The sequence below is a fragment of the Rosa rugosa genome, chromosome 6 (assembly GCF_958449725.1).
Source record: "Rosa rugosa chromosome 6, drRosRugo1.1, whole genome shotgun sequence".
NCBI classification, from domain to species: domain Eukaryota; kingdom Viridiplantae; phylum Streptophyta; class Magnoliopsida; order Rosales; family Rosaceae; genus Rosa; species Rosa rugosa.
In genome coordinates, this window is record NC_084825.1 from 19,088,751 (window position 1) to 19,116,420 (window position 27,670).

Genomic DNA, 27,670 nt, shown 5'->3' on the forward strand with positions numbered 1-27,670 from the left:
CTTTTTTTCTCTCAAATAAGAACGGTCGAGGAAACAGATTGATAGTACTACTGGAATAAATTTTTTAGAACCAATATCGAAATCGATTTGTTTGACTTTCTTACATTTCACTAGGCTTTAGGTTGTAGGATGACCATATTGTTTGATGGCATATCCCGAATTCTCTCCCAACGTTGCTCTTAATTAGGGTTCCTTTCTAATCATCTCTATCCCTCTTCAAAAAAAAGATGCTCTCGCTGCGAGAGCTCCGAACCCTAGCAAACCCTAGCCGCTTTGGCTTAGGGCTCCATCAATGGCGTACGGTGCCGACGTCAAGCAGATCACCCCTTTCTGCCTCTCGCTTTCTCTTTGCAGCAAGCCAAGGTCGAGTTTATTCGGCAAGTTTTCAATCGGAGTTCCCTCTTGCTGAGGGGACATACTCGGATTTCACCCCCACTGCGTCGCACCAGAATGGATTCGAAGTGAAGGGTGGTTTCGCCATCGCCGGCCTCCCATCTACGGAGATTTCGAATTGGTTTCGACGGCGAAGAGGTGGCTCTATGCTTTCGGGAATGAGTCGAGATCTTTGGGATCCGAGTCGGCCTCGAAGGTTGGGTGTGGGACGCCGAGTGAGGCAGCATGCGATGGTTGTTTCCTGGGTTTGGTTGAGGGGAATGGCAGCGATGTGGAGTGGTGGCGAAACAGATCGGTGGTTCTTGACCTTGGGCCAGAATCAACATGTTCATGCCGGAGGTCCAAAAACAAGGCGCGGAGGTGGGCTTTGGGTGCTCTGGGCAATGGGTGTGGTGAACTATGTCGCTACACACTATAATGGTTGTACAGCGGTGGACATGGCGGTGGTCGGCATGGCCGGGATCGCTAGTGCTGCAAATGGATGGGTACTCACCCCGTGGTGGGTGCCCAGATCAGTTGGGTGGCCCAAGTCCCAGTGGAGGTCCAACCCGGATGGGGTGCAAATTTGGTGGCCCAAAACAAATTGGAGGCCCAACCCAGAAGGGATACCCAGATCTGATAGGTTAATGGGTGTGAAGTGGGTGTCCAAAGCATCTTGGAACGTGGGGACCAAACTAATGAACTCAGGTTCTATGGGGTTTCGTATTTGGGATCCCGGAGGATTAATCAGAATCACTACGCTTATGTTTATCATAGGTGCTTCGAGCTTAGATACTATGGGGTTAGTTTTACACCAAGTAAATGAATCTTCTGGAGTACCACAATTGCGTGCATTGGCAAAGGAGGATTCAAACTATTTTATTTTCTGTGAAACGACTTTACATAGTCATATAGGCTCTTTGAATAATTGAGCAAGATTTGTCACAGTGAATGGTACCGGGTGTCCATATGGACCGTTTGTATGTGCCGTTCTGGCCGTTCAATCAATGGAATTCATTTGAACTCAAAAAAAAAAAAACTAGGCTTTAGGTTGTAGGAGCATCCATCACCAGCTCTATATAAACACAACTATCTTGGCAATAACTGGCATTATCCCCTCAGCATTTCCCTCACATATCCAACAGTACTACTAACCTTCTGGCAAAAAAAAAAAAAAAAAAAAAAGGTTCCCGAACAAACAACAGCATGAAGTTTCAAGTGGAGGTTCTCTCAACAGAGACAATCAAACCCTCATCTCCAACCCCTGACCACCTCCGCCACCACAAGCTCTCCTACCTCGACCAAATCCAGCCCCCAATCTTCATGCCCATGGTCCTCTTCTACCCGAAAGAACCCGACCACAACGACCTGGACCTCATTTCCATCCACGAACAGCGTTGCAGCAAAATCAAGAAGGCCTTATCCGACACCTTAGTCAAGTTCTACCCACTAGCCGGAAGAGTCTACGGAACCCAATACGTCGATTGCAACGACGAAGGAGCCTACTACGTCGAAGCCAAGACCGACTGCAAAGTCTCTGACATCATCGACAACCCAAACCCTAAGGACTTCAACAAGTTCCTCCCTTTCGAGCTAGACACAGCTCATGAGCTTCCCGTGTGCTTCCAGGTCACCTTCTTCGCCTGCGGCGGCATGAGCATCGGCACGGGGATGTCCCACAAGGTCGGGGACGCCCTCTCCTACATCACGTTCCTCAATGGCTTGGCCGCTGAGGCTCGTGGGGAGGGCAACAATATTCACCCTCCCGAGTTCTTCTCAGACAAGTACTGCCCCCAAAAGGACTTGTCCGGATTCTACCAACACCGCAGCGGGATCATAAAGCAAAACATCTCAACAAAACGCTTCGTCTTCGACACTCCAATGGTTCAGGCCATCCGAGCCAAATGCATGGACATGTCCAGACGCCCCACTCGTGTTGAAGCCCTATCAGCCTTCATATGGAGCCGCTACATAGCATCATGCACCGGCATTCAACAAGATGGCGTCACCAATGAAGCGATGTACACTGTTTCTCATGCTGTGAACCTCCGCACGAGGATGGAGCCACCACTTCCCGAGTACACATTCGGAAACGTGATCCAAACCACCATTGCGGTGCCGCCCATACCCGTTGATCCGAAAGATGGGACGCTTCATGGGGTGGTTAATCACGTCAGGGAGGCCATTAAGCAAGTAGACAAACAGTACATAAAGAAATTGCAAGAGGGTGACGGGCACTTGAGCTTCTTGAGGAGCCGTGCGGAGGAAGTGAAACGTGGAGAGGTGGTGTCGTTTAGCTTCACGAGTCTGTGTAGGTTTCCGATCTACGACGCTGATTTTGGATGGGGGAAGCCCGTTTATGTTGGTTCTGCCAGCTTTACGTTCAAGAACTTGGTTAGTTTCTTTGACACCAACGTAGGGGACGGAGTTGAGGCGTGGATCAATCTGTTGGAGGAAGACATGGAAAAATTCGAGGCGGACGAAGAGCTTCTCAAGTATGTTTCACCCGCCCCGAGTTCAAAGAATGCCAAGGCCTCGATTAATTACTAACAAATGAAATCTTATCTCCTAGACCATATGCATTTAGTATATTATGTTATTTAACTGTCAATCTATGTTATTAATATATGATATAAGAGGTGATAGTTTATCATATTTGTGATAAATATTTGCTGCCATCTCAAATTCTTTCGAACTTGTGTGAAAAATGTAATATGTAATTAATGAGCTTTTGCGTGTAAGTTTGAAAGTGCAAAGATGTATATTCTATATTATTCTTTAAATCCTGTACTGCAATACGCTTGTTCAAGATCAATGTGTAATAAATAGTGAAAGAACTATTTCTTGTTCTTCATCCCCCAACTTGTAATTATGATTAACATGTATAAGATAATGCATGGGTGGTCATCTGGATTTGAAACTATGCATGTTTGTAATATGTATTTCATTTCATACATGCAGTATGTCTGATATGTACATGTTGACATTTTTGCGCGCACAATGGCCATTTGAAAGCTTTTGGTTGACATTTGGACAATTAAAGGCAGACTGAAAGCTGTAGCTACTTCACTAGTTGCTATTTGAACACAAAAATGAAAGAAGAAAATAAAGTGAGAACCCTTCTCCTTCATTATAGAGCCCGACTTACAGATTATGTCTCATTTCTCATTCATATACATGAAAAATTTACAAGAAAAAAACTAAAATGATGTGCTTGTCCTTATCAAAATCGAAAAATGGAGCTGGAAATTTTGACAAATGGATACATACATGCTGTGTATGTGCGACAACAGTGATATAAATGACAAGCTTATCAATATTTCATGTGGGTCTATATGAGTTGAACTATTGTGTAGTTTGTCATACTTCATCAATTGGATGAGAGACAAAATTAAAATCAGAATAATTATTGAATATATGTATCAGCAGCTAGCAGCAGGCACAAACTTTGTCGCCCATGGACTGAGGAATGAGCTCTGAGTTGAAACGAGAGCTACTCGGCTAGCTAGCTACTCCCTTTGATTCATTGATATCAATCTTTTTTTTTTTTTTGGTAATACTATATATTATTGTTTCTAATAATACTTTTGATTCATTTCTTGCACCAGAGTAACTATGGACTAAACGATAACTTGAAATACTATACAAAACAGAAAAAGGATTGTTTTCTGCAGGCATGTACATAATTCTAGACATACACTGATGTAGATATGAATCTAGAAGGTAGAGAGTAACTATCTCAGACAGTACGTCAATCTGATAAAAGATATTGACCTCAATGTTCTAGACTTGTAAAATTACGTCGAACAAGCATAGATTCCAGGAAAAGGCAAAAACTTTGACTGGTTAATTTGGTAGCTAGCTGGGTTTCTGTTCTACTAGCTACTTTTGTGTTGTTGCCCATAAATCAGCAGAGGTATTAATCGGGTAAGGCTTCTAGCTATTGCTTACCACGTCAATTTTGGGTACGTACTCACAAGTCATAGCTCGTAATGCATTCTAAAGGGGCAACTATATATGTTAAAACCCTCTAACGCTTATAAAAAAATCTCGGGTATGAAGTGCATGTATAATCTGAAAGACTGAAACCCAATTACTACACTATTACGTACATTTCTCTAAACTCCGCCTCTATCTTCACTTTATCAAGTCTACTACGTACACTAGTGCAGCGCCCACCACCACCCGCCGCGGTAATTAAGCTCGCGAGCCACCCAGTCAGAACATTACTGCATGACTTCAAGCCTTTGTTATACTTGGAAGAAAACGATGGTGGCATTGTAATTTGTCTGAATATATAGGGTTAGAGTTTTATGTGATTGGGCTTGTAGGATAAAAAAAGGTTTAATGATGTCCCTGTAAGAGGATCAAACCTGCAACAATAATGTTTCAGCGAAAAAAATTAAGATTTCGCAAACGATCCAAGTTGGGAAAAAAATTTAATTGTACAAGGATAAATCACTAATATAGGTCGGGAATGGAGCAGTTTTTCCTCGTCTGCACGACTTCCAACATTCAATGCTGGTTTGGATGTTCATTATCGACATTAACCCCAAGAGCCAAGGATATAATTCTCTTTTATCTTTTTAATTATTCTAACACTACAACAAAATCAGTTTTTTACGGCGCACATTTGACGTGCGCTGTAAAAGACTGTCATTTACGGCCGTCAGAATGTCTTTATTCGGGTCATTCACGGCATGCATCTTATGTGTGCTGTAAATTTAGAAAGTTATTAACGGCATGCACAATATGTGTGCCGTAAATGAGTTAAATTTTACGACTTACTTTTCCAGCATGTCGTAAATGAGTTATAAAGTTTTTTTTTTTTTTTTTTGAAGAGTAATTATATATACACATCCCTCTTTTATTAATACACACCCCATAAAAAAAATTTTGCCAATTTTTTCCCATGTTTCCTTTCCTACCCTTCCTTTTTCTCCCTCATCTCTCCCCAACAATTTTTTCTCCTTTTTGTTTTTTGATTTATTGTGGACTTAATTGTTAATTAATTTTGACACATTAAAATGGTGATTACTTATCATCATACTTCTTTCTGATCACATCAACGAGGTTGGTATATAATTAATTAGAAGATTGAATAACTTAACTTTATTACCTTTATTGTTCTTCTAATTGAAAAACTTGATGCCTCTAAGATTTTAAAAGATTCAATGTCAATATCTTCATGATCCATATAATCATGGTCAATATTAAAATCGGTAAAAAATGAGCCAGGGTGGTTGTTTTGTAAACCAAGTTGATGATGATGTATTCATGTATCTAAGATATATTGATGGTTTTATAATCTCTTTCAATATGTTTCAACCAATTTAATTAGTTGCATGCTAATTCTTCATGTGGATTTCAAATATTTCATCTGCTATTGATCGAGACGTCCTTCACTTATGATCCTGAAGTGAGATGACTGTCTCATATAAACGAGGAGAAAATTTAACCTTATAAGAATATCTTTATTAATTAGATATAGAAAGCATTTCATTCTTATTTTATTTTTGTGAATTGTTCTTTGTTTTAATTTTTATTTATTTATTAATAAGGAGAGGCAAAGGAGGTCGTCTTGGGTACCTTGGTGTTTGTCATACCCTTATTTTTTTATTTTTTTTTTACTTTTAGTAAATTAATATAGTGGAAACCTACTGAACTGGTCAACAGGTTACTCAATTAAATATCGACATGTGTCATTTTTAAAAATAAAATTTACCATATTAACAACACACTCTTTCTTGATATGTAACATTGTTAAAAATCATGTAACAAGTATTGTCAAAATAATAAATTACACATAGTTGAACTACAATTACGACTTATGACAACAGTTGTTGTGGTTATTGTAATTGAGTGGTCAAAGATGTAAATATCATATTTGGACAACTTTTATCAAATATAGAACCTTGATTATCAAGTGGAGAAGCTCCTTACAATACTGAGTTGTTACATATCTTTTGGTCTAATTTTAATTTTACCATGTTCACAACACAAATGTTGTCGGAATTGTAAAATGGTTGGTAATCTTGTAAATGGTATAGTTTTTGAAGTAATTGCTACAACCAAAACAAACGTTACCGCTTTTACATCAATAGTTGCGAGTTATGGTAAAATATGTAGTCATTGAGTAATTATTCCATCAATGATAAAAATATAAAGATTTACTACTTTGACAACAAATTTGTTGTTGCACTTGTTAAATTGTCCATAAATTAGTACATTAGTTTAGGTTGAGTAATTACTATAAATAGAACAAAAATTACCGCTTTTACATCAATTAATTGTTGTGATTGTGGTAAAATGTGTAGTCATTGTAGTAATCATTTCATTAATGATAAAAACATAAAGATTTACCACTCTGACAACAAATTTGTTGTCATACTTGTTAAATTGTCTATAAATTAGTACATTAGTTTAGGTGGAGTAATTACTACAAATAGAACAAAAGTTACCGCTTTTACATCAAGTGTTGTGGGTTGTGATAAAATGTGTAGTCATTGTAGTAATAATTTCACTAATGATAAAAACATAAAGATTCATATATGTTCTATTTTATATAATATTTACCACTTTGAGAACTCATGTAACCACTTTGAGGACACATGTGGTAATTAGAAAAAAAATCCGCATTAAAGTAAATAAGGTATTCGTTAGAGAAAAGTAGGTTCTCATTTGAGTAATTACGTCCTAAAAGTGGTAATTGTAATATGTTCTCATTAGAGTAAAGTAGATTCTCATTTGAGTAAATAAGTCCTAAAGTAGGTTCTCATTTGACTACATTTGTCACGCCCCGAATTTTGAATAATAAATTCAAATCCGAAACATGAATTAAACCACTTAATCAAATAAACGTTCTGAATTTTTTTCTCAATATAATCTCACCACAAGGTACACAAACTCCAAATCTCGAAACCTCGAGTTCATTATTACAATTCACTCTCACAAGCAATATTGTAAAGCTCTAAATGAGCATAACACACCTCACAACTTACAATTGCTGTAAAACTCTAACAATTGCTCTAACCGCACGGTCACCGTCCTGGTTCTCCTGTCCTGTAGGATTACCCGCTACACAATTTGAATAGTGTACCGGGAGTTGCAACAACACAAAACCCGGTAAGCTTTTGACAGCTAGTATGAGTAAACAAGAAAGAACTGTTGATTTATTAAATTACAAGACCACCACAAACCCACGTTACTTTCTCACTCTCATATATATATATAGACACTTATGAGTTACTCTCAATTTAGCTCATAAGATCACTCACTCTCATATATATATATATACACTTATGAGTTACTCTCAATTTAGCTCATAAGATCACTCACTCTCATATATATATATATATAGACACATATGAGTTACTCTCAAATTCGCTCATAAGATTTCCCAACATTTGGTAGACAGACTCATATATATATATATAGACCCTTATGAGTTACTCTCAATTTCCCTCATAAGGTTACCATATATATATTGACACTTATGAGTTACTCTCAATTTCACTCATAAGGTCACTCCACATTTGGCAGACAGACTAGAGCTCTAACTGAACGTAACCACTCGTCCGGCCACAGACGTGATTACGATTTAATACTATTAATAACCACCAGCCCGGTACGAGAGCGTGATTCACTAATAGATGCCATGGTCACCTCGTGACCTAGTGATCTCCACAGATCACAACAATTTATTGTTCCTCAACAATAAAACTCAACACCTCTCACAATATATTGTTTCTCAACAATAAACTCAATACCTCTCACAATATATTGTTTCTCAACAATAAACTCAACACAACTCCAACAATACATATTATTTCACGTAATAATATATATACAGACATTCACACAGGAATGTCTAGTAATACCAACAATAGTTCATATGATTGCAACAAAATAAGCAATTAATTGTATTGGGTTCGTAATATGAACCACGTGAGGTTTACTCACCTCGATATTCCCGCTGCGTCTTCAATTCAACACAATACACACCGAAATCTTTCACCCAAGGGAGACCGTCAATCACCTAATCACACATGACCTTATTTTAGCCAATAACTCAAAAACATACTCAAACGACAATCCAACGGTCGGATCGAAATTAAATGATGATCCAACGGTCGGATCCTCACGGATCGCCTTTAGGATCACCCTCCAAAAATCATCACGAAGATCCGACGGTCGGATCTTCCTGAATTGTCCTTACTAACATCTTCACAAATTTATACAAAAATCCGACGGACGGATTCTCACGAATCGCCTCCCTAATCACCGTTTTGCATTTATACGAAGATCCAACGGTCGGATCTTCGCCCATGACCACACAAAGCCACTGGGACAGTCATAAGATCATCGTATCAAAACTACAAGTCCATCTGACGGTCCTAACTTCACATATCACAAATCTAACGATCGAAATCGATCGAAACTTAAAAATTCATAACTTCATCATACGATATCCAAAAATTATGAATTATATATGCAAACGATCGTATCGACACGTAGAACACAAAAATGGACAGAAACTGTCCTTGGGGTGGCCGGAGGTCGCCGGAAACCACCATCACAGTGGCGGCACCGCCACCCATCCAAAGTCAAAATTAGACAAAACTCCCAACATCAAAGTCCTTCAACTCAACTCCAATTTCACTTTTCATAACTACACCAAAGTCAGATTATAAGCCAAAAGAGTCGAATTTTACCTCACAACATTTTCAGATCGGATGAACCCTAGTTTCAAAAGTTCCAAAATTCGATCTCCACAGATCGAATCATTGCAAGCCGTTTTGAGGACAGCATCTACGTCTTCTGGGCTAGAAAAGCCCTCAATAATCACGAGCTAAGGTGGCCGGAGCTGGGAGAATGAAGGCCGGCGACTGGAGGTAATTTCAGCTCGGTGGCGCAACTTCCCGGACTTGTAGCAGCCTTCACCGTGCTTCCCGTGCTATATGGCTTCCACAGACGTGTAGGAGGGAGTGTGGTGAACAAAACCCACTGAAGAAATCGACCTATGGTGGCCGGAAGGTGAAGAAATCGGCCGGCGAAGGTGGTGGCTGCGTGGGGGCTCGGGCAGGAAGAGAGAAAACTGAGGGTTCAGGTTTTGGTTTTCCAAATTTTCTGTCCTTCCTTGCAATTTCCGAAAATAGAAATATATTTATACCAAAATGGAAATATCTTCAAAAATCCATAAATATTCACACGAACTCCGATTTTCGCGTTCTACATATGCACGAGTTCGTATCGACGAGCTCTACGACTTTCATGAAGGAAGTTTTCCGAAATTCCATACGTATAAAAAGTCAATTTTTGAGACGCTCCTAAATACGTACGATTTCGAAATAAAATCGTTCGAACTAATTCCACAACTTCTCCAAGCTTCGTACTCGCTCCTACTATCGTGAAATCATTTCTAAAAATCCACGGAATTTAATTTGGATTTTCCGGGGTATTACAGTCTACCCTCCTTAAAGAAATTTCGTCCCGAAATTTGAGCGTAAGTCAATTCCTCTCGATTAAGGTTGACCTAACCATAGAATCTCCATCTCTTCCAAATCTGTAGTAATCTACAGAGCCTCAGCTCTTTGTATAAAAATACATTCCTATGGCCACTAAATCCTTTCATCACAAACGTAAACTCACACAACAACTGCTCAACAACACTCCACATCACATACACAAAATCGTCACATGGATCATCTCATAGATCCTCACATAGATCTTCACATAGATCTTCACATAGATCATCACTCTGTACTGGCATACAAGCACAGTAAACACTCCCACAAAGTGTTTCGCTACTCAATTAGCATCACGGTAAATCTCCATAGTAAAACTCAAGCATGCACCTTTCTTCACAACAATAGAGATGCATCACTCAAAACAAATCATCCCCAAAAGCACGCCAATAAAATATGTCACCCAGTGACGATGACTTGGGCTTGTTCAATCCTTGGGCTAAGCATTAGGGCTGGCCAATTGGGCCTGAAGAAATCGGACCATCCACATTTCGAACCGGCCCAAACCACTTTGGGTTTAACATTTGGGCCTACTATTCGGGCCGAACAATTGGGCTTACCATTTGGGCCTACCATTTGGGCCTACCATTCGGGCTTACTATTTGGGCTTACTATTTGGGCTTACTATTTGGGCCTACCAATCGGCCCACCAACTTCCAGCTCGGCTACGGTATGAAATTGTACATACCGTATATACGTATGCATACCGTACAGATCGTATATACGTATGCATACCGTACAACTGTATATTCGTATGCATACCGTACAGACCGTATATACGTATGTATACCGTACATACCGTATATACGTCGTATATCAAGCATATACGAGATCCAAAAATATTTGTAAGAGGTAGGGTTCGAACTCCCGACCTCAAACACGAAGGTTTTGCTCCCAACCACTGAAGCAAGAGCTGCCTTCATTAATATATGCTCACGTGTTATATTTATTATGTCATAAGCGACATAAATAAAATAACGGGGGAGGCAAGGTTCGAAACCTCAACCTGCCGCACGAAACCTTTGTCCCCCAACCACTGGAGCACAAGCTGTGCTTAATATAATGTGTACAAATTTTATACTTATTATGTCATAAACGAACATAATAAAAATAAACAAGAGGCGAGGTTCGAACCTCAGACCTCTTGTACACGAACTGTACACTCAACCACTCGAGCACGGCTGCTCACGTTATTATCCATACCAATCCTTTTATTTAAACCAACTGTTTCAACTGTTTCAACAATTCGGCCCAAAACATCCAAGACTGTTGCAGAAACCCAGCCCAACGTATCCAAAACTGTTACAGAAATCCGGCCCAACTCATCCAAAACTGTTTCAGAAACTCGGCCCATCATGTCCAAAACTGTTTCTGAAACTCGGCCCATCAGGCCTCCACCCACAGCTACAGTGATGCCTTGATCCGAGACAGGCCCAAGTACGGCCCACTTGTGTCACGGCTTATCCCTTCCGTGATTTACGGCAGTCAAATCTGCTTTCGGCTACAGCTGTCTGCCACAGCGCCTCGAGATTCCCTCGGTCCCCTTACACGCTCTCCACGCGCCAACAGCTTTTCCGGGTTTCGGGGCGACTTTAATCCAACGCGTGGATTGAATCTCAGAGATCGTCCATCCAACGGTGGAGATCTGCTCACCTCGTTCTATAAATAGGTGCATCCTGGAGAAAAACTGTTCACACCAAAGAAAAGAAATTTTCCCCAGCCATTCTCTCTCAAACTCTGCAGCCTTCCTCTCGAAACTCAAATCCTTTCTTCATCAATTTCAATCCTTCTCTTCTGATCTTCTCTCCCATCTAGTTGATTCAATCCCATCTTTCCTCTGAACTTTCAGATCTTCAATCTTTTCCTCCAAATCTTCAATCCTTCTTTCTCAGATCTTTTCTTCCATTTGAAGATTCGATCTCATCTTTCCTCTGAGAATCTCAGATCTCCAATAACCAGTTCAACAACTCCAATCCTTCTAACAAAATCTCCCTCAAACACTAAACCATGTATTCCTCGATTTCCACATCCTCTCACCCCATGACCCAAGAGCCACGAACTCTGCAACTAATGGAGCTCCAAACCCCGCAACAAATGGAACCACAACAACAGCAACCAACAGAGGAGGGAGGAAACACCCAAGCAGCTGGAAGTAGTGCCAACATGGATTTCTGGCGAAGCCGTACCAGGTGGATTCCTACTCCAGAACAAATAAGAATCCTCAAGGATCTTTACTATGTCAAGGGATTTAAGTGCCCAACTACAGAGCAGATTCACGAGATCTGTCTCCAGCTGAACCAGTATGGGTATGTTGAGGGTAAGAACATTTACTTTTGGTTCCAGAACGTCAGGGCTCGAGAGAAGCAGATGAATAGGTGTAATCAGGCTGCTCCAGTGCCCATGAGAACTAGTTCTCTTGGTACTGGTAGATCCATTGATCTCAATTTTGGGTCCACTGGTTCTACTGGTGCTGGTGGATCCATTGACATCAATTTTGGGCCAGCTGGTGGATCCATTGACATCAATTTTGGGTCCACTAGTTCTACTGATGATGGTAGATCCATTGATCTCAACTTTGGTTCCACCTATTCTACTGGTAATGAAGGATTTATTTACTTAAATTTTGTTTCGTATTCTTCCTCACACTTCAACACTAATACCAGTACAACTCTTTTGGCACAACAGGAGGACAAACATCCCTGCAACAACGAGGAGGAGATCACCAGGAGGTTCAAACTCTTCCTCTGTTCCCCGTGCACGGCGAGGACGTCTTTGGTAACCTGAAGGCTACTTCCGAGGAAGGTAGCGCTTTTGGTTACTATTCTGGTGGCTCAGGCGGTTACCACAGTGGCTCAAACGTTTCTCTTGAGCTCAGCCTCAACCCATCCGGAGCTGCTGACTAGGCTTAGTATAGCATAGTCCTCGCTTTTTTTTTTTTTTTTTTTTTTTTTTGTAATATAAACTCAATAAGATGGTGTGCATGTTTTCTTTCCTGTTTGTTTAACCAACAACAACACCAAGGATCGAACCTTGGTCACCCAATACTGTTTTCAAAACCATAAACAACTCTACTGCACACATCTTTCATAATGATGCAATAAAAACAATCACTCAAAAAGAATCCAACAATCAATTAAGTCGCATCGAGGTCTAGCTAGTATCCTCTGAGTCAAACCAAACACAACAATTTCATCGATAGGATTAGGGATTTATAAAGCTAAACACATCCTGAGTTAGCTAGGAAAAACCCACGTTTTTAGAGTTACTCTTACAACTCTTATAGAATCTCGATAATTCCATCTATCAATTGTTTCAACAAAAACTCACCACAATTCAATCCCTAACATTTAGCGATTCAGAAATCAAATCAAACTCCATATCACATAGTAATTCACTTGAATCACTATGGATACCTAACAAAATCACTAAAATCAATATCCGAAATTGCGTTTAACTATAACACCTAAAATCAATCACCAAAGGCACACACTCTCATCCAACATCATTCACAAGAACTGATTCTAACTCTCCCAATTAATTACACCAAAATCAACTCCATTGCAAAACTTTAAGTGTCCCGCCTACTTAAACTTAAAACACACAACAACTTCAAATTCACTGCAGCCCATCTCCATACTACGATCCAAAACTTAAGAAAACTAGTTCACCACACAAAGGCCACAAAATTCAATTTCATTCACTTGAACAAAACTATATTCACAAGTCACGGTCAGGTCATCAACCCATGGTGTTCAAATGAATAAATTTCAAATCCAGTTTTCCTTGTGAATCGTAACGTATCGTTCCAAAATGATGCAAGTAACATCAACCACGTATATAAGACACATCTCGCGAACTCAATTCAAATTCAGAATCACCAAAACTACTACTAATTCCAATTCTACCAACAATCCTGATTCTGAAGGAATTATAGTACTCAACGACAACCCAAAACAATGGTCTCTCCTCTCTAACCATCGAGCACAAAATAAAATTCTTGTCTCGCACCTTAAACCCTGCTTAACAACTTACAAGCACAAGGAAGAAGTAACCGCAATAATTTCTTCCCTAACCTCAACCCTACTAACAAACTCCACAAGGACATCTCATTACAAAACAAGATATCTATTATTTGACATGTACATCTCATCCAAAAACATATGTACGTCCAACTTAAGAAGGCAACTTTCTATCCATTAATACTCGTATCCACACTAGGTACGTGCATAGGTCCACATCATGCCTTCAACCAAACACTTCAACATCCAAAAGAACCTCACTTCCATACAACAATCCTCGTTGACTTAACAGAGTTGAATCAAGAGGTTCCTATTCCTCAAGGATTGTAACTCGCGGCCACTGAACTTATTCCAATACGAACCTACAAGACAACTGTAAGGTTCTAAGTACAACCCCTTCGAATCTCCATCACCTAAGGAGTATAGTATGCTTGGCTAATACATGTATAACACTTAAAACACAGTATAAGTCAAATACAAATTCATATTAACCAAGTCAATACTATAGGAAATGTATTCACGTTCCCTAAACGACCTAGCGGCCTAAACAACTCCCAACACTCACGCATACCCAATGACTTAGCCAATACCAAAGAGCACACGATGGGGATCCGCTGCAGACGGGCCATCACTCGGAAGGTATTGACACATCACCAAATATGCACCTTACGCTCTGATACCAAACTGTCACGCCCCGAATTTTGAATAATAAATTCAAATCCGAAACATGAATTAAACCACTTAATCAAATAAACGTTCTGAATTTTTTTCTCAATATAATCTCACCACAAGGTACACAAACTCCAAATCTCGAAACCTCGAGTTCATTATTACAATTCACTCTCACAAGCAATATTGTAAAGCTCTAAATGAGCATAACACACCTCACAACTTACAATTGCTGTAAAACTCTAACAATTGCTCTAACCGCACGGTCACCGTCCTGGTTCTCCTGTCCTGTAGGATTACCCGCTACACAATTTGAATAGTGTACCGGGAGTTGCAACAACACAAAACCCGGTAAGCTTTTGACAGCTAGTATGAGTAAACAAGAAAGAACTGTTGATTTATTAAATTACAAGACCACCACAAACCCACGTTACTTTCTCACTCTCATATATATATATAGACACTTATGAGTTACTCTCAATTTAGCTCATAAGATCACTCACTCTCATATATATATATATACACTTATGAGTTACTCTCAATTTAGCTCATAAGATCACTCACTCTCATATATATATATATATAGACACATATGAGTTACTCTCAAATTCGCTCATAAGATTTCCCAACATTTGGTAGACAGACTCATATATATATATAGACCCTTATGAGTTACTCTCAATTTCCCTCATAAGGTTACCATATATATATTGACACTTATGAGTTACTCTCAATTTCACTCATAAGGTCACTCCACATTTGGCAGACAGACTAGAGCTCTAACTGAACGTAACCACTCGTCCGGCCACAGACGTGATTACGATTTAATACTATTAATAACCACCAGCCCGGTACGAGAGCGTGATTCACTAATAGATGCCATGGTCACCTCGTGACCTAGTGATCTCCACAGATCACAACAATTTATTGTTCCTCAACAATAAAACTCAACACCTCTCACAATATATTGTTTCTCAACAATAAACTCAATACCTCTCACAATATATTGTTTCTCAACAATAAACTCAACACAACTCCAACAATACATATTATTTCACGTAATAATATATATACAGACATTCACACAGGAATGTCTAGTAATACCAACAATAGTTCATATGATTGCAACAAAATAAGCAATTAATTGTATTGGGTTCGTAATATGAACCACGTGAGGTTTACTCACCTCGATATTCCCGCTGCGTCTTCAATTCAACACAATACACACCGAAATCTTTCACCCAAGGGAGACCGTCAATCACCTAATCACACATGACCTTATTTTAGCCAATAACTCAAAAACATACTCAAACGACAATCCAACGGTCGGATCGAAATTAAATGATGATCCAACGGTCGGATCCTCACGGATCGCCTTTAGGATCACCCTCCAAAAATCATCACGAAGATCCGACGGTCGGATCTTCCTGAATTGTCCTTACTAACATCTTCACAAATTTATACAAAAATCCGACGGACGGATTCTCACGAATCGCCTCCCTAATCACCGTTTTGCATTTATACGAAGATCCAACGGTCGGATCTTCGCCCATGACCACACAAAGCCACTGGGACAGTCATAAGATCATCGTATCAAAACTACAAGTCCATCTGACGGTCCTAACTTCACATATCACAAATCTAACGATCGAAATCGATCGAAACTTAAAAATTCATAACTTCATCATACGATATCCAAAAATTATGAATTATATATGCAAACGATCGTATCGACACGTAGAACACAAAAATGGACAGAAACTGTCCTTGGGGTGGCCGGAGGTCGCCGGAAACCACCATCACAGTGGCGGCACCGCCACCCATCCAAAGTCAAAATTAGACAAAACTCCCAACATCAAAGTCCTTCAACTCAACTCCAATTTCACTTTTCATAACTACACCAAAGTCAGATTATAAGCCAAAAGAGTCGAATTTTACCTCACAACATTTTCAGATCGGATGAACCCTAGTTTCAAAAGTTCCAAAATTCGATCTCCACAGATCGAATCATTGCAAGCCGTTTTGAGGACAGCATCTACGTCTTCTGGGCTAGAAAAGCCCTCAATAATCACGAGCTAAGGTGGCCGGAGCTGGGAGAATGAAGGCCGGCGACTGGAGGTAATTTCAGCTCGGTGGCGCAACTTCCCGGACTTGTAGCAGCCTTCACCGTGCTTCCCGTGCTATATGGCTTCCACAGACGTGTAGGAGGGAGTGTGGTGAACAAAACCCACTGAAGAAATCGACCTATGGTGGCCGGAAGGTGAAGAAATCGGCCGGCGAAGGTGGTGGCTGCGTGGGGGCTCGGGCAGGAAGAGAGAAAACTGAGGGTTCAGGTTTTGGTTTTCCAAATTTTCTGTCCTTCCTTGCAATTTCCGAAAATAGAAATATATTTATACCAAAATGGAAATATCTTCAAAAATCCATAAATATTCACACGAACTCCGATTTTCGCGTTCTACATATGCACGAGTTCGTATCGACGAGCTCTACGACTTTCATGAAGGAAGTTTTCCGAAATTCCATACGTATAAAAAGTCAATTTTTGAGACGCTCCTAAATACGTACGATTTCGAAATAAAATCGTTCGAACTAATTCCACAACTTCTCCAAGCTTCGTACTCGCTCCTACTATCGTGAAATCATTTCTAAAAATCCACGGAATTTAATTTGGATTTTCCGGGGTATTACAACATTTAAAACAAATATTATTTATTTTTACACTAATTGTTGTCGTTGTCGTAAAATGCATGTAAAAAGAATTATATTTGGTTAAGGAAACTACTAATGATATAATTAATTGGTAATAAAGATTACTTAACTAATACTAATTTTGCGAACTTAGGTTAGAAGGTTTTTGTTTTTAATAAGGAAAAAATGAAATTTTCAATTGTGTAATTGTTCATTAATAACAAGCATTAATTCACTAATAATAAAATTAATTAGTAATATAGACTATTTAACTAAAAGTAATTCGGTGAACCTAGGATAGAAGGTTCTTTTAATTTTTTTTGAAAAAGGAAAAATCATAATTGTCAATTGTCAATTGATAATCAAACATTAATTGGCTTTATTGTTTTCACTATCTTTATTGTTTTCAATTCAATTAGTATTTTTTTTTTTTTTGAGAATGAATTCAATTAGTAGTTTGTGTTACCAAAAAAATTAGAAAGGCTAATGGCTAAACAAGTTATCAATTTGTTGTCGATATTAGAGTAGAGAGATCGAGGGAAGAGCTGAATAGTTTTGGTTGCGGCCTGACATGAAGAACTATTATATATCACATATGCATGCTCAGGGAAAACAATAAGCTATTGGACAGCTAATCAAGAAAGCGTCTCCGAACTTCTCGGAGCGACTTTGGTTTCGAAATGTAGGTTTCGACTGGCGGCGACGTCCTTCCTTCAGGCAAGGCGGCGTCCGTGAAGCGGCGAGGTTAGGCGGCGGCGCGAAGCGGATCCTCAGCGTCGATCGTGGGTTGCGGCGAGAGGTTCTTGAATTGGGGGCCTCTCTGACTGTGGTTTTTTTCTGGGTTCGCACCAGCCCGTGAGAGTCCTACGATATCGGCGTGGAGGCGGTGGGTTGCGGACGACTTCGATCTCCCTGGTTTCGACTGTTGTGCAGGTGCTCCAAATTGGCAGAGCTGCATCGTTGGTCACCGGTGGTATCAACGAGTCGCCGGCTACTGTGCAGGTAATCGGATTGCAGAGTGTGGGTCTGTGATCTCTGCAGTGATTTGATTTGGCTGGTGGTTTAGCTTTGAGTTGCACCGGGGGTTCTGCTCGAAGTTCTGAGGCTGTGGAGGATGGGCTGGTCGCCGGGAGGCCTTACGGAGGCGGAGGCGGCACGGCTGCAGTGGCCTAGGGTTTCTGCCCTCTTGGCTCGAGTTTGGCCTTGGGCCCTTGGGCCTGGGGTCAAGTTTGAGTTGTTGGGCTTTCTGTTATGGGCCAGTAGGGAGGGTGTCTTACCACCCTCATTTGTCACTTAGTGATGAAGGTGGACCTGGCCTGAGATGTGGACATTCTTGGGCTTTCAGGTCGACTTTTGGTCCAGAACCAATCGTTTCGGATCAAGACTGCTACGGGAGTTGGTAATTATCTGGAACAAGATTGGCGTTCAAGCGGCTTATGGATAAGGAGTTGCTCCTATTTGTTGGCTAGGAAGTGACTTTCTATTGGTACCACAATTGCGTGATTGGCTAATGGGAGGTTAGAATATGATTTTGCCCTAGAAGACTTTGGAGTTTCTTTGTCTATAAGTTCGCTAATTATAGCGAGCTTATCAGTGACTTGTAATGAGTTTGCTTTGCTTAGATTAGGGTTCCGGATTTTCTTGCCGGCTATCTTTCTGTAAGTGTAGCTAGACTCTAGCCATTGGCTGAATGCCGGGCTATTGATTCTAATGATATCAATTTCTATTCAAAAAGTTATCAATTTGTTAAATATTTTGAACCATTGGATATATTACTAATCCAATGGTCCAAAATATTTAACAAAATTAGGGTATGACAAACTAGGGCTGGGTTCGGATCGGTTCGGTCTGAAAAGTTAGAAAACCGAGTCCGAAACCGACACTGTCGGTTCGGTCCGGATCGGTTTTTACAGAATGAAGAGACCGATGATAAACCGACCCGGAAACGGTCGGTTCGGTCTATCGGTTTTTCGGGCCAAGAATTCTGTTTGTCCTGAATCTCCAGATTGACTCATTAACTATTTAACTCACTGCATTCTGCATCATTGCAAACTGTGCAAAGTGATTGCAAACTGAAGCATCCAAATGGACCAAATCTGCAAACAAACTATGCAAAATTGCAAACTAAAGCATCCAAAATTCCAAATGGACCAAATCTGCAAACAAAAGCCAACAAAAGATAAACTCAAGTAACACATAAACACAATCACAATGTCACAAGCTGCTCAACTCAAGTAGCAGTTCATCAACTCAAGTACTTAGTTCATTACTTCATTATTTAGTACAGCCATAAACAAATAAACTAAACTACTAAAGCCATAAAGCCATAAACAATGCAAAGCTGCAAGTCACAGTAGCATAAAGCCATAAACAATGCAAAGCTGCAAATCACAGTAGCAGAATTATAAATAATCAAAGCAGTAGCAGACTAGTAGTTCATTATTTCAACCAACAACAACAACATTTATTCAATTATTATAAAATAGAAATAGCCATGTCTTGAGTCCACCTCCACCCTGCAAAAAAAAAGGGACATTCCAACCCAAATAAATAATATGCAGAAGCAATATTTGCAGAACAGCAGCTATATATATATATTCAAATGAAGGTTCAATACTCGAATTACTTGAATCAAATAATCCACAAGTTCTTGGACACTGACCAGCTATATTCAGCTTATTTTATTTCTTCATTTTCTTGGCCTCTTCGAACTGCCACCAGGCCCAGCAACCTTTAGTCCCTTCCCTGCCTTTTTCATTGTTGCCAAAGCTCCTTGGTTGTTCATTGCTGCAACAGCTTCTTGGTTTTTCGTTCCTTTCCCTTTGGCAGCTTTGGCTTGCCCACTATCAGCTGTGTCTCGAAGCACATGGTCTACAATGAACAAATTGACATTATCACTTCTTGTGCAAAGTCATTAAACACAGAAATCAAGTATTCAAATGATTTAAAAATTGTACCTCTCTCAACTTCTTCATAGAAGTTCATATCCTCAAGTGTTGGAACATATTCGATGCTTTGAATGCTTTCTGACCTCAACCAATTTTGGAAGCATATCAACGCTTCAACTGTTTTAGCTGATAGGGAACTCCTGAATGGATCAATTACCCTCCTCCCTGTGCTGAAACAGCTTTCACTAGTAACTGTGCTTACTTGAATTGCAAGCACATCCTTGGCGACTAATGCAAGATTGGGGTACTTAGAACCATTCATTTTCCACCATGCAAGAAGCTTCCAATCTTCATGTTCTGGAGGGTCTTCAATAGGGTCTAGCAAGTACCTATCCACCTCGTGTGAAACTACAGTCTGATCTGAGTCTTCCAACTCTTGTTTCCAATCAGCTTGCATGGCAGCCATCTTCCCACTCATTTGGGTTCTTGAACTTCTTGTGCTAGAGCTGCCGGTACCATCAGTTGCAGCTTTCTCAGCCTCATTGCCACTTGGTCTTGACCTTTTGGTGCCCAAAGACGATGAATACAAGTCCGTGAGGTTCACCACCAATTCCTTCAGCTCAGCAGACCGATGCTTGATTGTTGCAGCATCAAGTTTAAGCCATATTCTACATACCCTCTCAAAATTACGAAGCTTGTATCGAGGATCTAAAACCAAAGCCACCAAAAGCAAATGATTCATGTCATCGAGGCTTGCAAAATATTTTTTAAACTTGCTCCTCATCTTCACTGCCATCTCAAACAAGATCTTTTCTGTATTGCTTCCAGTACACATCTCAGGCCGGTCGAACAAGTCATCGATCTCAGCTTCAATTGCCACGATATCGTGGAACGCTTTTTGAGCTGTGGGACTGTTAGTGGCCGAAATCCTCATTGTGACATCATAGAATACCTGCATATATAAGAGTATGAAACTTTAAAGGAAGTAGAAAATGCAGAAACTGTAAAGAAAGTAGAAAATGCAGAAACTGTAAAGTACAAATGGCCTAATTGCAGAAAATGCAGAAATGCAGAAAAGCATAAACTAAACAAGTAAAACTAAAAGTAGAAATGCAAGTAGAAATGCAGAAAAGCATAAACTAAACAAGCATAAACTAAAAGTAGCCGATTACCTTGAGGAAGTTCACAAAAACAGTGGCTCTTTCCCAGTCACTTTCAACCGGTGGCCCTACCCTTTTCACCTTCTCTTTTGGCTTTTTTTCAGGTTCTATTTCTGGCACTTCTAACCACTCATCATCCTCAACTTCATTCTCATCAAAATAACTAGTGTATCTCGTGTCTTCCTCTTCCGCCATGCGATCAAACGCTTTCCGAAGCTCAAGGGCTACATCCAACATTAAGAAGGTGGAATTCCACCGAGTTGGCACATCCAATATGCACACCTTCTTGCAATCTAATTGTTCGTTGATAACACATTGCTTAAAAACATCAAGCCTTGCAGACGAACTCCTAACATAACGAACTGCGTTTCTAATCGAAACCACAGATTTATCCATCATTCTTAACCCTGATTTCACAATCAAGTTGAGAATGTGAGCTAAACACCTCACATGTAGCCACTTACCTTCTAAAACAGGCTTTTTTTTCCAAGTCAGCATCTTTTTCCTAATGTACTCTATAGCAACTTTATTTGCGGATGCATTATCCACCGAAACAGTCAACACTCTCTCGATTCCCCAATCAAGTAAGCATGTTTCCAACAGCTTGCCTATGGTGTTCCCTTGATGATTAGAAATTACACAAAAGTTAAGAATCCTTTTGTGTAAATTCCATCCACCATCTATGAAATGAGCCGTAACCACCATGTAATTTATGTTTTGCACCGATGTCCACGTATCGGTGGTTAAATTAACACAGTGGCTAGCTAGCTCCTGCTTCAATTTCAGCTTCTCAACATCATACAATTTCCAAAATGTGCTTACAACTAATCTTCTAGAAGGAACCTTGAACCTAGGACAAGCAACTTTACAAAATCTTTGAAACCCTTCCTTCTCCGAGTGACTAAATGGCAGCTCATCTATTACTATCATCTCAACACAAGCTCTTAGGCAAGCATCTTGACTAAATGCCCTCATAGTAAAGGAAGGTTCATTCAACTTCCCACCAGCTACAAACACTTGCTGAAACTCCTCCAGGTCTATCCTACCAGGATATTTTTTACACACAACCTCTATATGCCTCTTTAAACTACTGGTACCATTATCGTATGGATTACAGGCAAGGTCTGTGGAGCAATACCTGCATTTGGCGCGCTTGGTAGTCCCAACCTGGACCTTCTTTCCATCTTTGAACTCATAGAGAGGTTTATCAATCTTCTCATAGTGCTCCCATACCATTGAACGTTCCCTCGACCCTGTGGATGTATTCGTCCTCGCTCTCTTTTTCGGTTTTGGTGGTCGTGACGATGTCATCGTAGATGGAGCTGTTGCAGAAGATGGTTGGTCTGTGCCAGTTGCAGGGACGACAGCATTCTCGGCAACTTCAGTGTCGGAATCGGAATTGGGGTTTGCATGATTCGAATCGGTATTTGAATTGGGCTCGGATTGGGAAAGGGATTCGGTTTGTGGTGTGTTTGAGGTGTTTCCAGTGGAGGAATCCATGGGTGATTCAGTGATTGATTGAGAAAATCACGATCTGTGATCGCGGAACTGTGAAGAAGAAGATAAGAATTAAGAACTGAAGGTAGTGAAGTGAACTGACTGAACTCACAGACGGCTTCGCCTAGGATTTAGGTCGATGAAATTGGGTGATTGCCTGCAGCCAAGTCCACGGTACTCTCTATAGGCTTGACTGAGAACCAATGGTTATGCTACACGTATACAAGTACATTTACCGGTCCGGATCGGTTTTATTCAGTTCTGCAACTTAGTGAAACCGCAACCGAAACCGATGTAAGTTTAATCGGTTCGGTTTAGCCCGAACCGAGGATTTCTGTATTCAAACCCGACCCGAATGGTCGGTTCCGGTCCGGATCGTATCGGTTTCTCGGTTCCTCGGGTCAACCCGCCCAGCCCTATGACAAACACCAAGGTACCCAAGAATTCTCCAGAGGGAAAGATGGAAGTTTCTGCTTCATCTCATGGCTTCGATTCTAAATTTCTGTTAGTTTCTGGTTCGTAATGTATGTCAGGCTTTGAGAAATTGTTACTGTGCCATTACGATTCCACTGGAAATTGTTACTGTGCCTAAATTTGGCTTTATAAATGCAGATAAGAATTGGAAAAATTTGTAACTATAGGATTAGAGACTGTTTGTTTGGTTGTAATTTTGGCTACGTTTTCTGTGTAGAGTTTTGTTCCTTTTCTTTGGTGCCTTTGGTGGGTTTATTCTTATTTTGTAGAGATTATGAAAATTTAGTTTTGGTTTCTTCAATTTCTTCTTGAAGATGATTGAAAAGTTGTAATTTTACTATTGTACTTTATTGCTCTACAATTGGGATTGGTTTGGCTCGGTAGTTCTTTTGGTTTGCAGTGTGGCTCCTATGATGGAATGGACTGATGTTCACTACAGGACTATGGCCCGCCTCATATCCAAGCATGCCTGGCTCTACACTGAGATGCTTGCTGCCGAAACCATTGTCTATCAGAAGGACAATCTAGTAACACCCTATAACAATGCTCTTTCCACTTCTTTCAATCTGTCATTTAATTCCATCTGCTTTTTCTGTTCAACCTTCATTTTTTTCGGATTTGTTTATGCATCTGTGCTAGGCTTCTGTTTCGACCAGGATTCCATTGGCAAGTCTCAAATGAAAATAATTTATTGTATATATATGTGCCACTTCTATTCTGAAAGAAATACAAAAGATAAAGTCTAGATGTTAACTTCAGAGGAGGTCAGGCTAGCATCCGGTCGTAGATAATGATACATAAAGGCTGTTTCTTTCCTTTTTAGGTTGAAATAAAAGGCTGTTTCGAAACTCGGTAAAAGAATGAAAAGAATAATCTTCTTGTGGCATGTCTTAGTGCTCCTACTACACCATGATATATAGGGATATCACAGAAGGAGGCTCTCTTTTTCTTTTTCTACTTTTCCTCGTTTCCTTCTTGTATTTTCATCTTCAGTTTAGTACTAAATGCATCATTTTCTGAAGGTTACAGACTAGACTAGAATGCAGATTAAAGTTCGATCTGTTCCGGATTTATTTGAACTTTTCCAGCAAGTTATATCTGATTGGTTGCGACAGAGACAACTGATGGCATGGTCTTTTTCTTTTTTAATTGCTCAGGACAGATTCTTGTACTTTCCTTCGGAACAGCATCCTATTGTTCTAGAAATTGGTGGCAGTAATTTAGAAAACCTGGCAAAAGCTACTCAACTTGCTGATATTTACAAATATGATGGGATCAATTTTAAGTGAGCACTCTTGCTATATTCTATCTTTTTGTTCCTGGTATGCCAAACTTAATACAGCTGTCCTAACAGGACCAAAAGAAACTACAGCCATCTTAAGAATGCTTAGATAAATAAACGTCTGTAGGTCACCCTTTGCATTTACATTATTTGCAGATACGAGTACTTTTATGGCCTCTTGCGTGACTTAAACACTATTGATGAGGTAAACGATATCAAATTAACTGTTTTTGTTTTTATTGTTCTTTTCTATAAGGATTTCCCACGAGTTCAGTAGTAAATAACATCAGTTGGAACTTGGACTGTTGTCTCTGTGCTTACATTTCCTTATTGTTGAGAAAGGTTATTCAAAATTTGCATTTTCTGAACCTTTTTCTCTACTTGTCATGATATAGTACAACATTTTCTAAAGTTACTATTGTGATGCTTGCTGTTATTATACATGTTATCATTATTAAGGAGTATATATTGGTAGTGATTTTATACGCAACTTGATTTTGTTAATGTTTTTCTTTTAGTGAAAGGAATTGTAATATGGATTCCATTCACCCTTTTCTCATGCCATTTCCTTTGCTTTCAAATTTTAGGTCAATGCAGCTAGGAAAGCAGGAGCTCATGGTGTAATGGTTAATCTGTAAGTTACTTTGCTCTTGCACTACTTTACTTTGCTCTTGCCTGTAGGTGAATAGCTTAGTGTTCAGTTCCTCCCAGGTTTTTCTTACCAGTTTGATAATATGCTTGAAAACTCAATAATTGAGTTGATGTTATTCATTTGTGCACATTCAGCCTGCTTGCTTTCAGAAATCCCCCAGCTCCCCCTAAATAAAAGAGAGTTTTTCCTTCAGTTTTTCTCTTACTGTTTTTAGATTTGGATCTAGTACAAGTCATTGTTGTGTTATCTCCGTAATACTTTCTGAACCAATCGTTTCGTTTTTCTTTTGATCATTGCAACTAACTTGTAAGTTAATCTAATAGGCAATATGCTAAGGCTTTAAGGATTTGTAGTTTTCATTGTTGGCTAATAAGTAATTGTTGATGGATTCTTGACTGGTTGGATGATGTTAGGGATGCTCTCTATATAAGTTTAATTGTTGCATATGTTGGCAGCCAGGCATAAAGACTGATCGATGAAATTGACCAAGCTATTCACCAAATGCTCTATATTAAGTTTAATTGTTTTTTATTTGTGGTTGAATTATTTCTTAGATCTGGGGAAGTTAGAGAGTTGCTCATGTGGATTAAAGTCTTATATCTTTTAAATTCACCTTGAAATTTGGATTATTTGTTTTGACTTTTATGGATTATTCATTTGAACTTATTGAAGGGCCAACTTCACTAATGCTTGTCATTGCTTGTCTTTGTAGGCTCTATGATGTACGATTTCTTTATGGGAAATGGTTGCCATGTGACATCATATCAAGCTATCATCAGCCCCTTCAAGTATGCATGTAATCAATCTGAAGACAATTCTAATCTAGCTAGCATGTTCTATATTTGAAAATTATTTTAATTAATTATACTAATGATTTTGTAATATGAAGTTATTTAATTGATATAATTTACTACATGAATGCTTTTGTTTACTATGCTTGAATGAAAGGGTTTAATTGAAAGTATTGTCTATTAGGAGAGTGAATGAAGACATTTTTTACGACACGCAAAATGGTCTTTTACGGCACGCAAAAAGGCATTTTAAGACACGCAAAAGGGTATTTTATGACACACATGTACAAAATGATCTTTTACGGCACACAATCCTTTGTTGTAAAACATCTTTCATTGTGCACAAAATAATGTTTTACGAAGAGCAAAAAATGTTTTTTACAGCGCACATTTTGTGTGCCGCAAGAGAAATTTGTCTTTTACGACACTCTTCTTTGTGCCGTAAAGTTGTCTTTTATGGCGCACATTGTGTGTCATAAAAGACCAGTTTTGCTGTAGTGTAACCCTTCAGATTTATGAACAAATAAACAATGATACTAAAATCAGGAAAGTTTGACATCCAAAAACAACTCTTACCCTTTTCAGTTTGACATGGTGTTTGATGTAATTACATACTACGTAGGTTCTTAATTCCACCTAACTGGCGTAGTTTCAGAATATATACCCTGTAAGCAAGGTTCTAAAAATCGCTAGGCGCTAGTCGGGCGGTGACCAAGCACCTAGCGCCCAGAGGTCTAGGCGGGAGTCTAGGCGGGGCCTAGGCGGTTTTTAATTTTTTTAATTAATTTCTATGTAATAAATATAAATTGATAAAATAGTTCCATGTACCCTTAATAATTTGATTATGTAATTTTATACAAAGCACTAAAACCACTATTATATGATTCAAATTATTAATTTGGATAATTATGAATCAGATTATACTATGTATAACTGCTGTTATCCCAAAACTTATCATAAAAACTGATAATTAAGTTGTAGTGGTCAACTGTGACCAAACCACTCAATGGAATAGCAAAAACAACGGCTGTGAACACGTGCTCGTAATTAATGTACCCTCCAATCTCTACCTCCAATTTTTGATCTCTCTCTCTCTAACTCTTCGTCACTTTCAGATTGCATGCCCCTTTTCTCTCTCCTTCCTCTCCCCAGAATAAATCAAAAAAGTCTTCGTCTTCTCTGATATTAAATCATCAAGAGAACTTTAGAAGATGAAGGTGGTCGAGCTACGGAGGAGAGAGAACGGAACATTCTAATGATCGACATCAAAAATGATAGCGAGGGGAGAGAAGACCTTTGAGCTGTCTATGGTGGGCATCGACATTGATCGGTCAGAAATAAGAGGGTGGGCATCGACATCGATCTGTCAAAAACGAGAGGGAAATGAGAGAGGCAGCAAGAGTAGTGAAGAAAGAGATATCAGTGTCGACCGATTTGATTGCGTAGCCTAAACCCGCCTAGCCGCCCAGCCCGATCGAAGCTTCTAGGCGCCCGCCCGGAGCTCCTAGACGCCCGCCTAAATTGCAAACGATTTTCTAACCGTTTAGTCATTAATCCGGGCGGCTATGCACCACATAAATCTAACCGTTTAGAACACTGCCTGTAAGTAATTAAGCAGTAGCTACATGCATTATTAGTGATGACCCATCAG

The 27,670-nt window shown here is 39.6% G+C and overlaps 3 protein-coding genes across 3 annotated transcripts; all 3 read left to right on the forward strand.

Annotated features, from left to right (window-relative positions):
* The first annotated feature begins 113 nt into the window (after positions 1-113).
* Positions 114-1,418, forward strand: LOC133718859 (uncharacterized). Its single transcript, XM_062145732.1, has 2 exons — positions 114-934; positions 983-1,418. Exons 1-2 carry the CDS (start codon positions 228-230, stop codon positions 1,302-1,304), a joined length of 1,029 nt encoding a protein of 342 aa, XP_062001716.1. The 5' UTR covers positions 114-227; the 3' UTR covers positions 1,305-1,418.
* Positions 1,419-1,474: 56 nt separating this feature from the next.
* On the forward strand, positions 1,475-3,226 carry LOC133718858 (stemmadenine O-acetyltransferase-like). Its single transcript, XM_062145731.1, has one exon. It carries the CDS (start codon positions 1,579-1,581, stop codon positions 2,920-2,922), a length of 1,344 nt encoding a protein of 447 aa, XP_062001715.1. The 5' UTR covers positions 1,475-1,578; the 3' UTR covers positions 2,923-3,226.
* Positions 3,227-23,440: 20,214 nt separating this feature from the next.
* Positions 23,441-26,205, forward strand: LOC133718116 (uncharacterized). Its single transcript, XM_062144928.1, has 5 exons — positions 23,441-23,821; positions 24,452-24,579; positions 24,733-24,781; positions 25,164-25,210; positions 25,941-26,205. Exons 1-5 carry the CDS (start codon positions 23,705-23,707, stop codon positions 26,026-26,028), a joined length of 429 nt encoding a protein of 142 aa, XP_062000912.1. The 5' UTR covers positions 23,441-23,704; the 3' UTR covers positions 26,029-26,205.
* Positions 26,206-27,670: the final 1,465 nt, after the last annotated feature.

Excerpts from the sequence above, each read along its gene's own strand:
- LOC133718859 (XM_062145732.1), top strand. The coding sequence starts at position 228 with ATGCTCTCGCTGCGAGAGCTCCGAACCCTAGCAAACCCTAGCCGCTTT. Across the intron at positions 935-982 it reads TGGCCCAAGTCCCAGTGGAG|GCCCAACCCAGAAGGGATAC; the intron begins GTCCAACCCGGA and ends AACAAATTGGAG.
- LOC133718858 (XM_062145731.1), top strand. The coding sequence starts at position 1,579 with ATGAAGTTTCAAGTGGAGGTTCTCTCAACAGAGACAATCAAACCCTCA.
- LOC133718116 (XM_062144928.1), top strand. The coding sequence starts at position 23,705 with ATGATGGAATGGACTGATGTTCACTACAGGACTATGGCCCGCCTCATA. Across the intron at positions 23,822-24,451 it reads TCTATCAGAAGGACAATCTA|GACAGATTCTTGTACTTTCC; the intron begins GTAACACCCTAT and ends TTAATTGCTCAG. Across the intron at positions 24,580-24,732 it reads TATGATGGGATCAATTTTAA|ATACGAGTACTTTTATGGCC; the intron begins GTGAGCACTCTT and ends CATTATTTGCAG.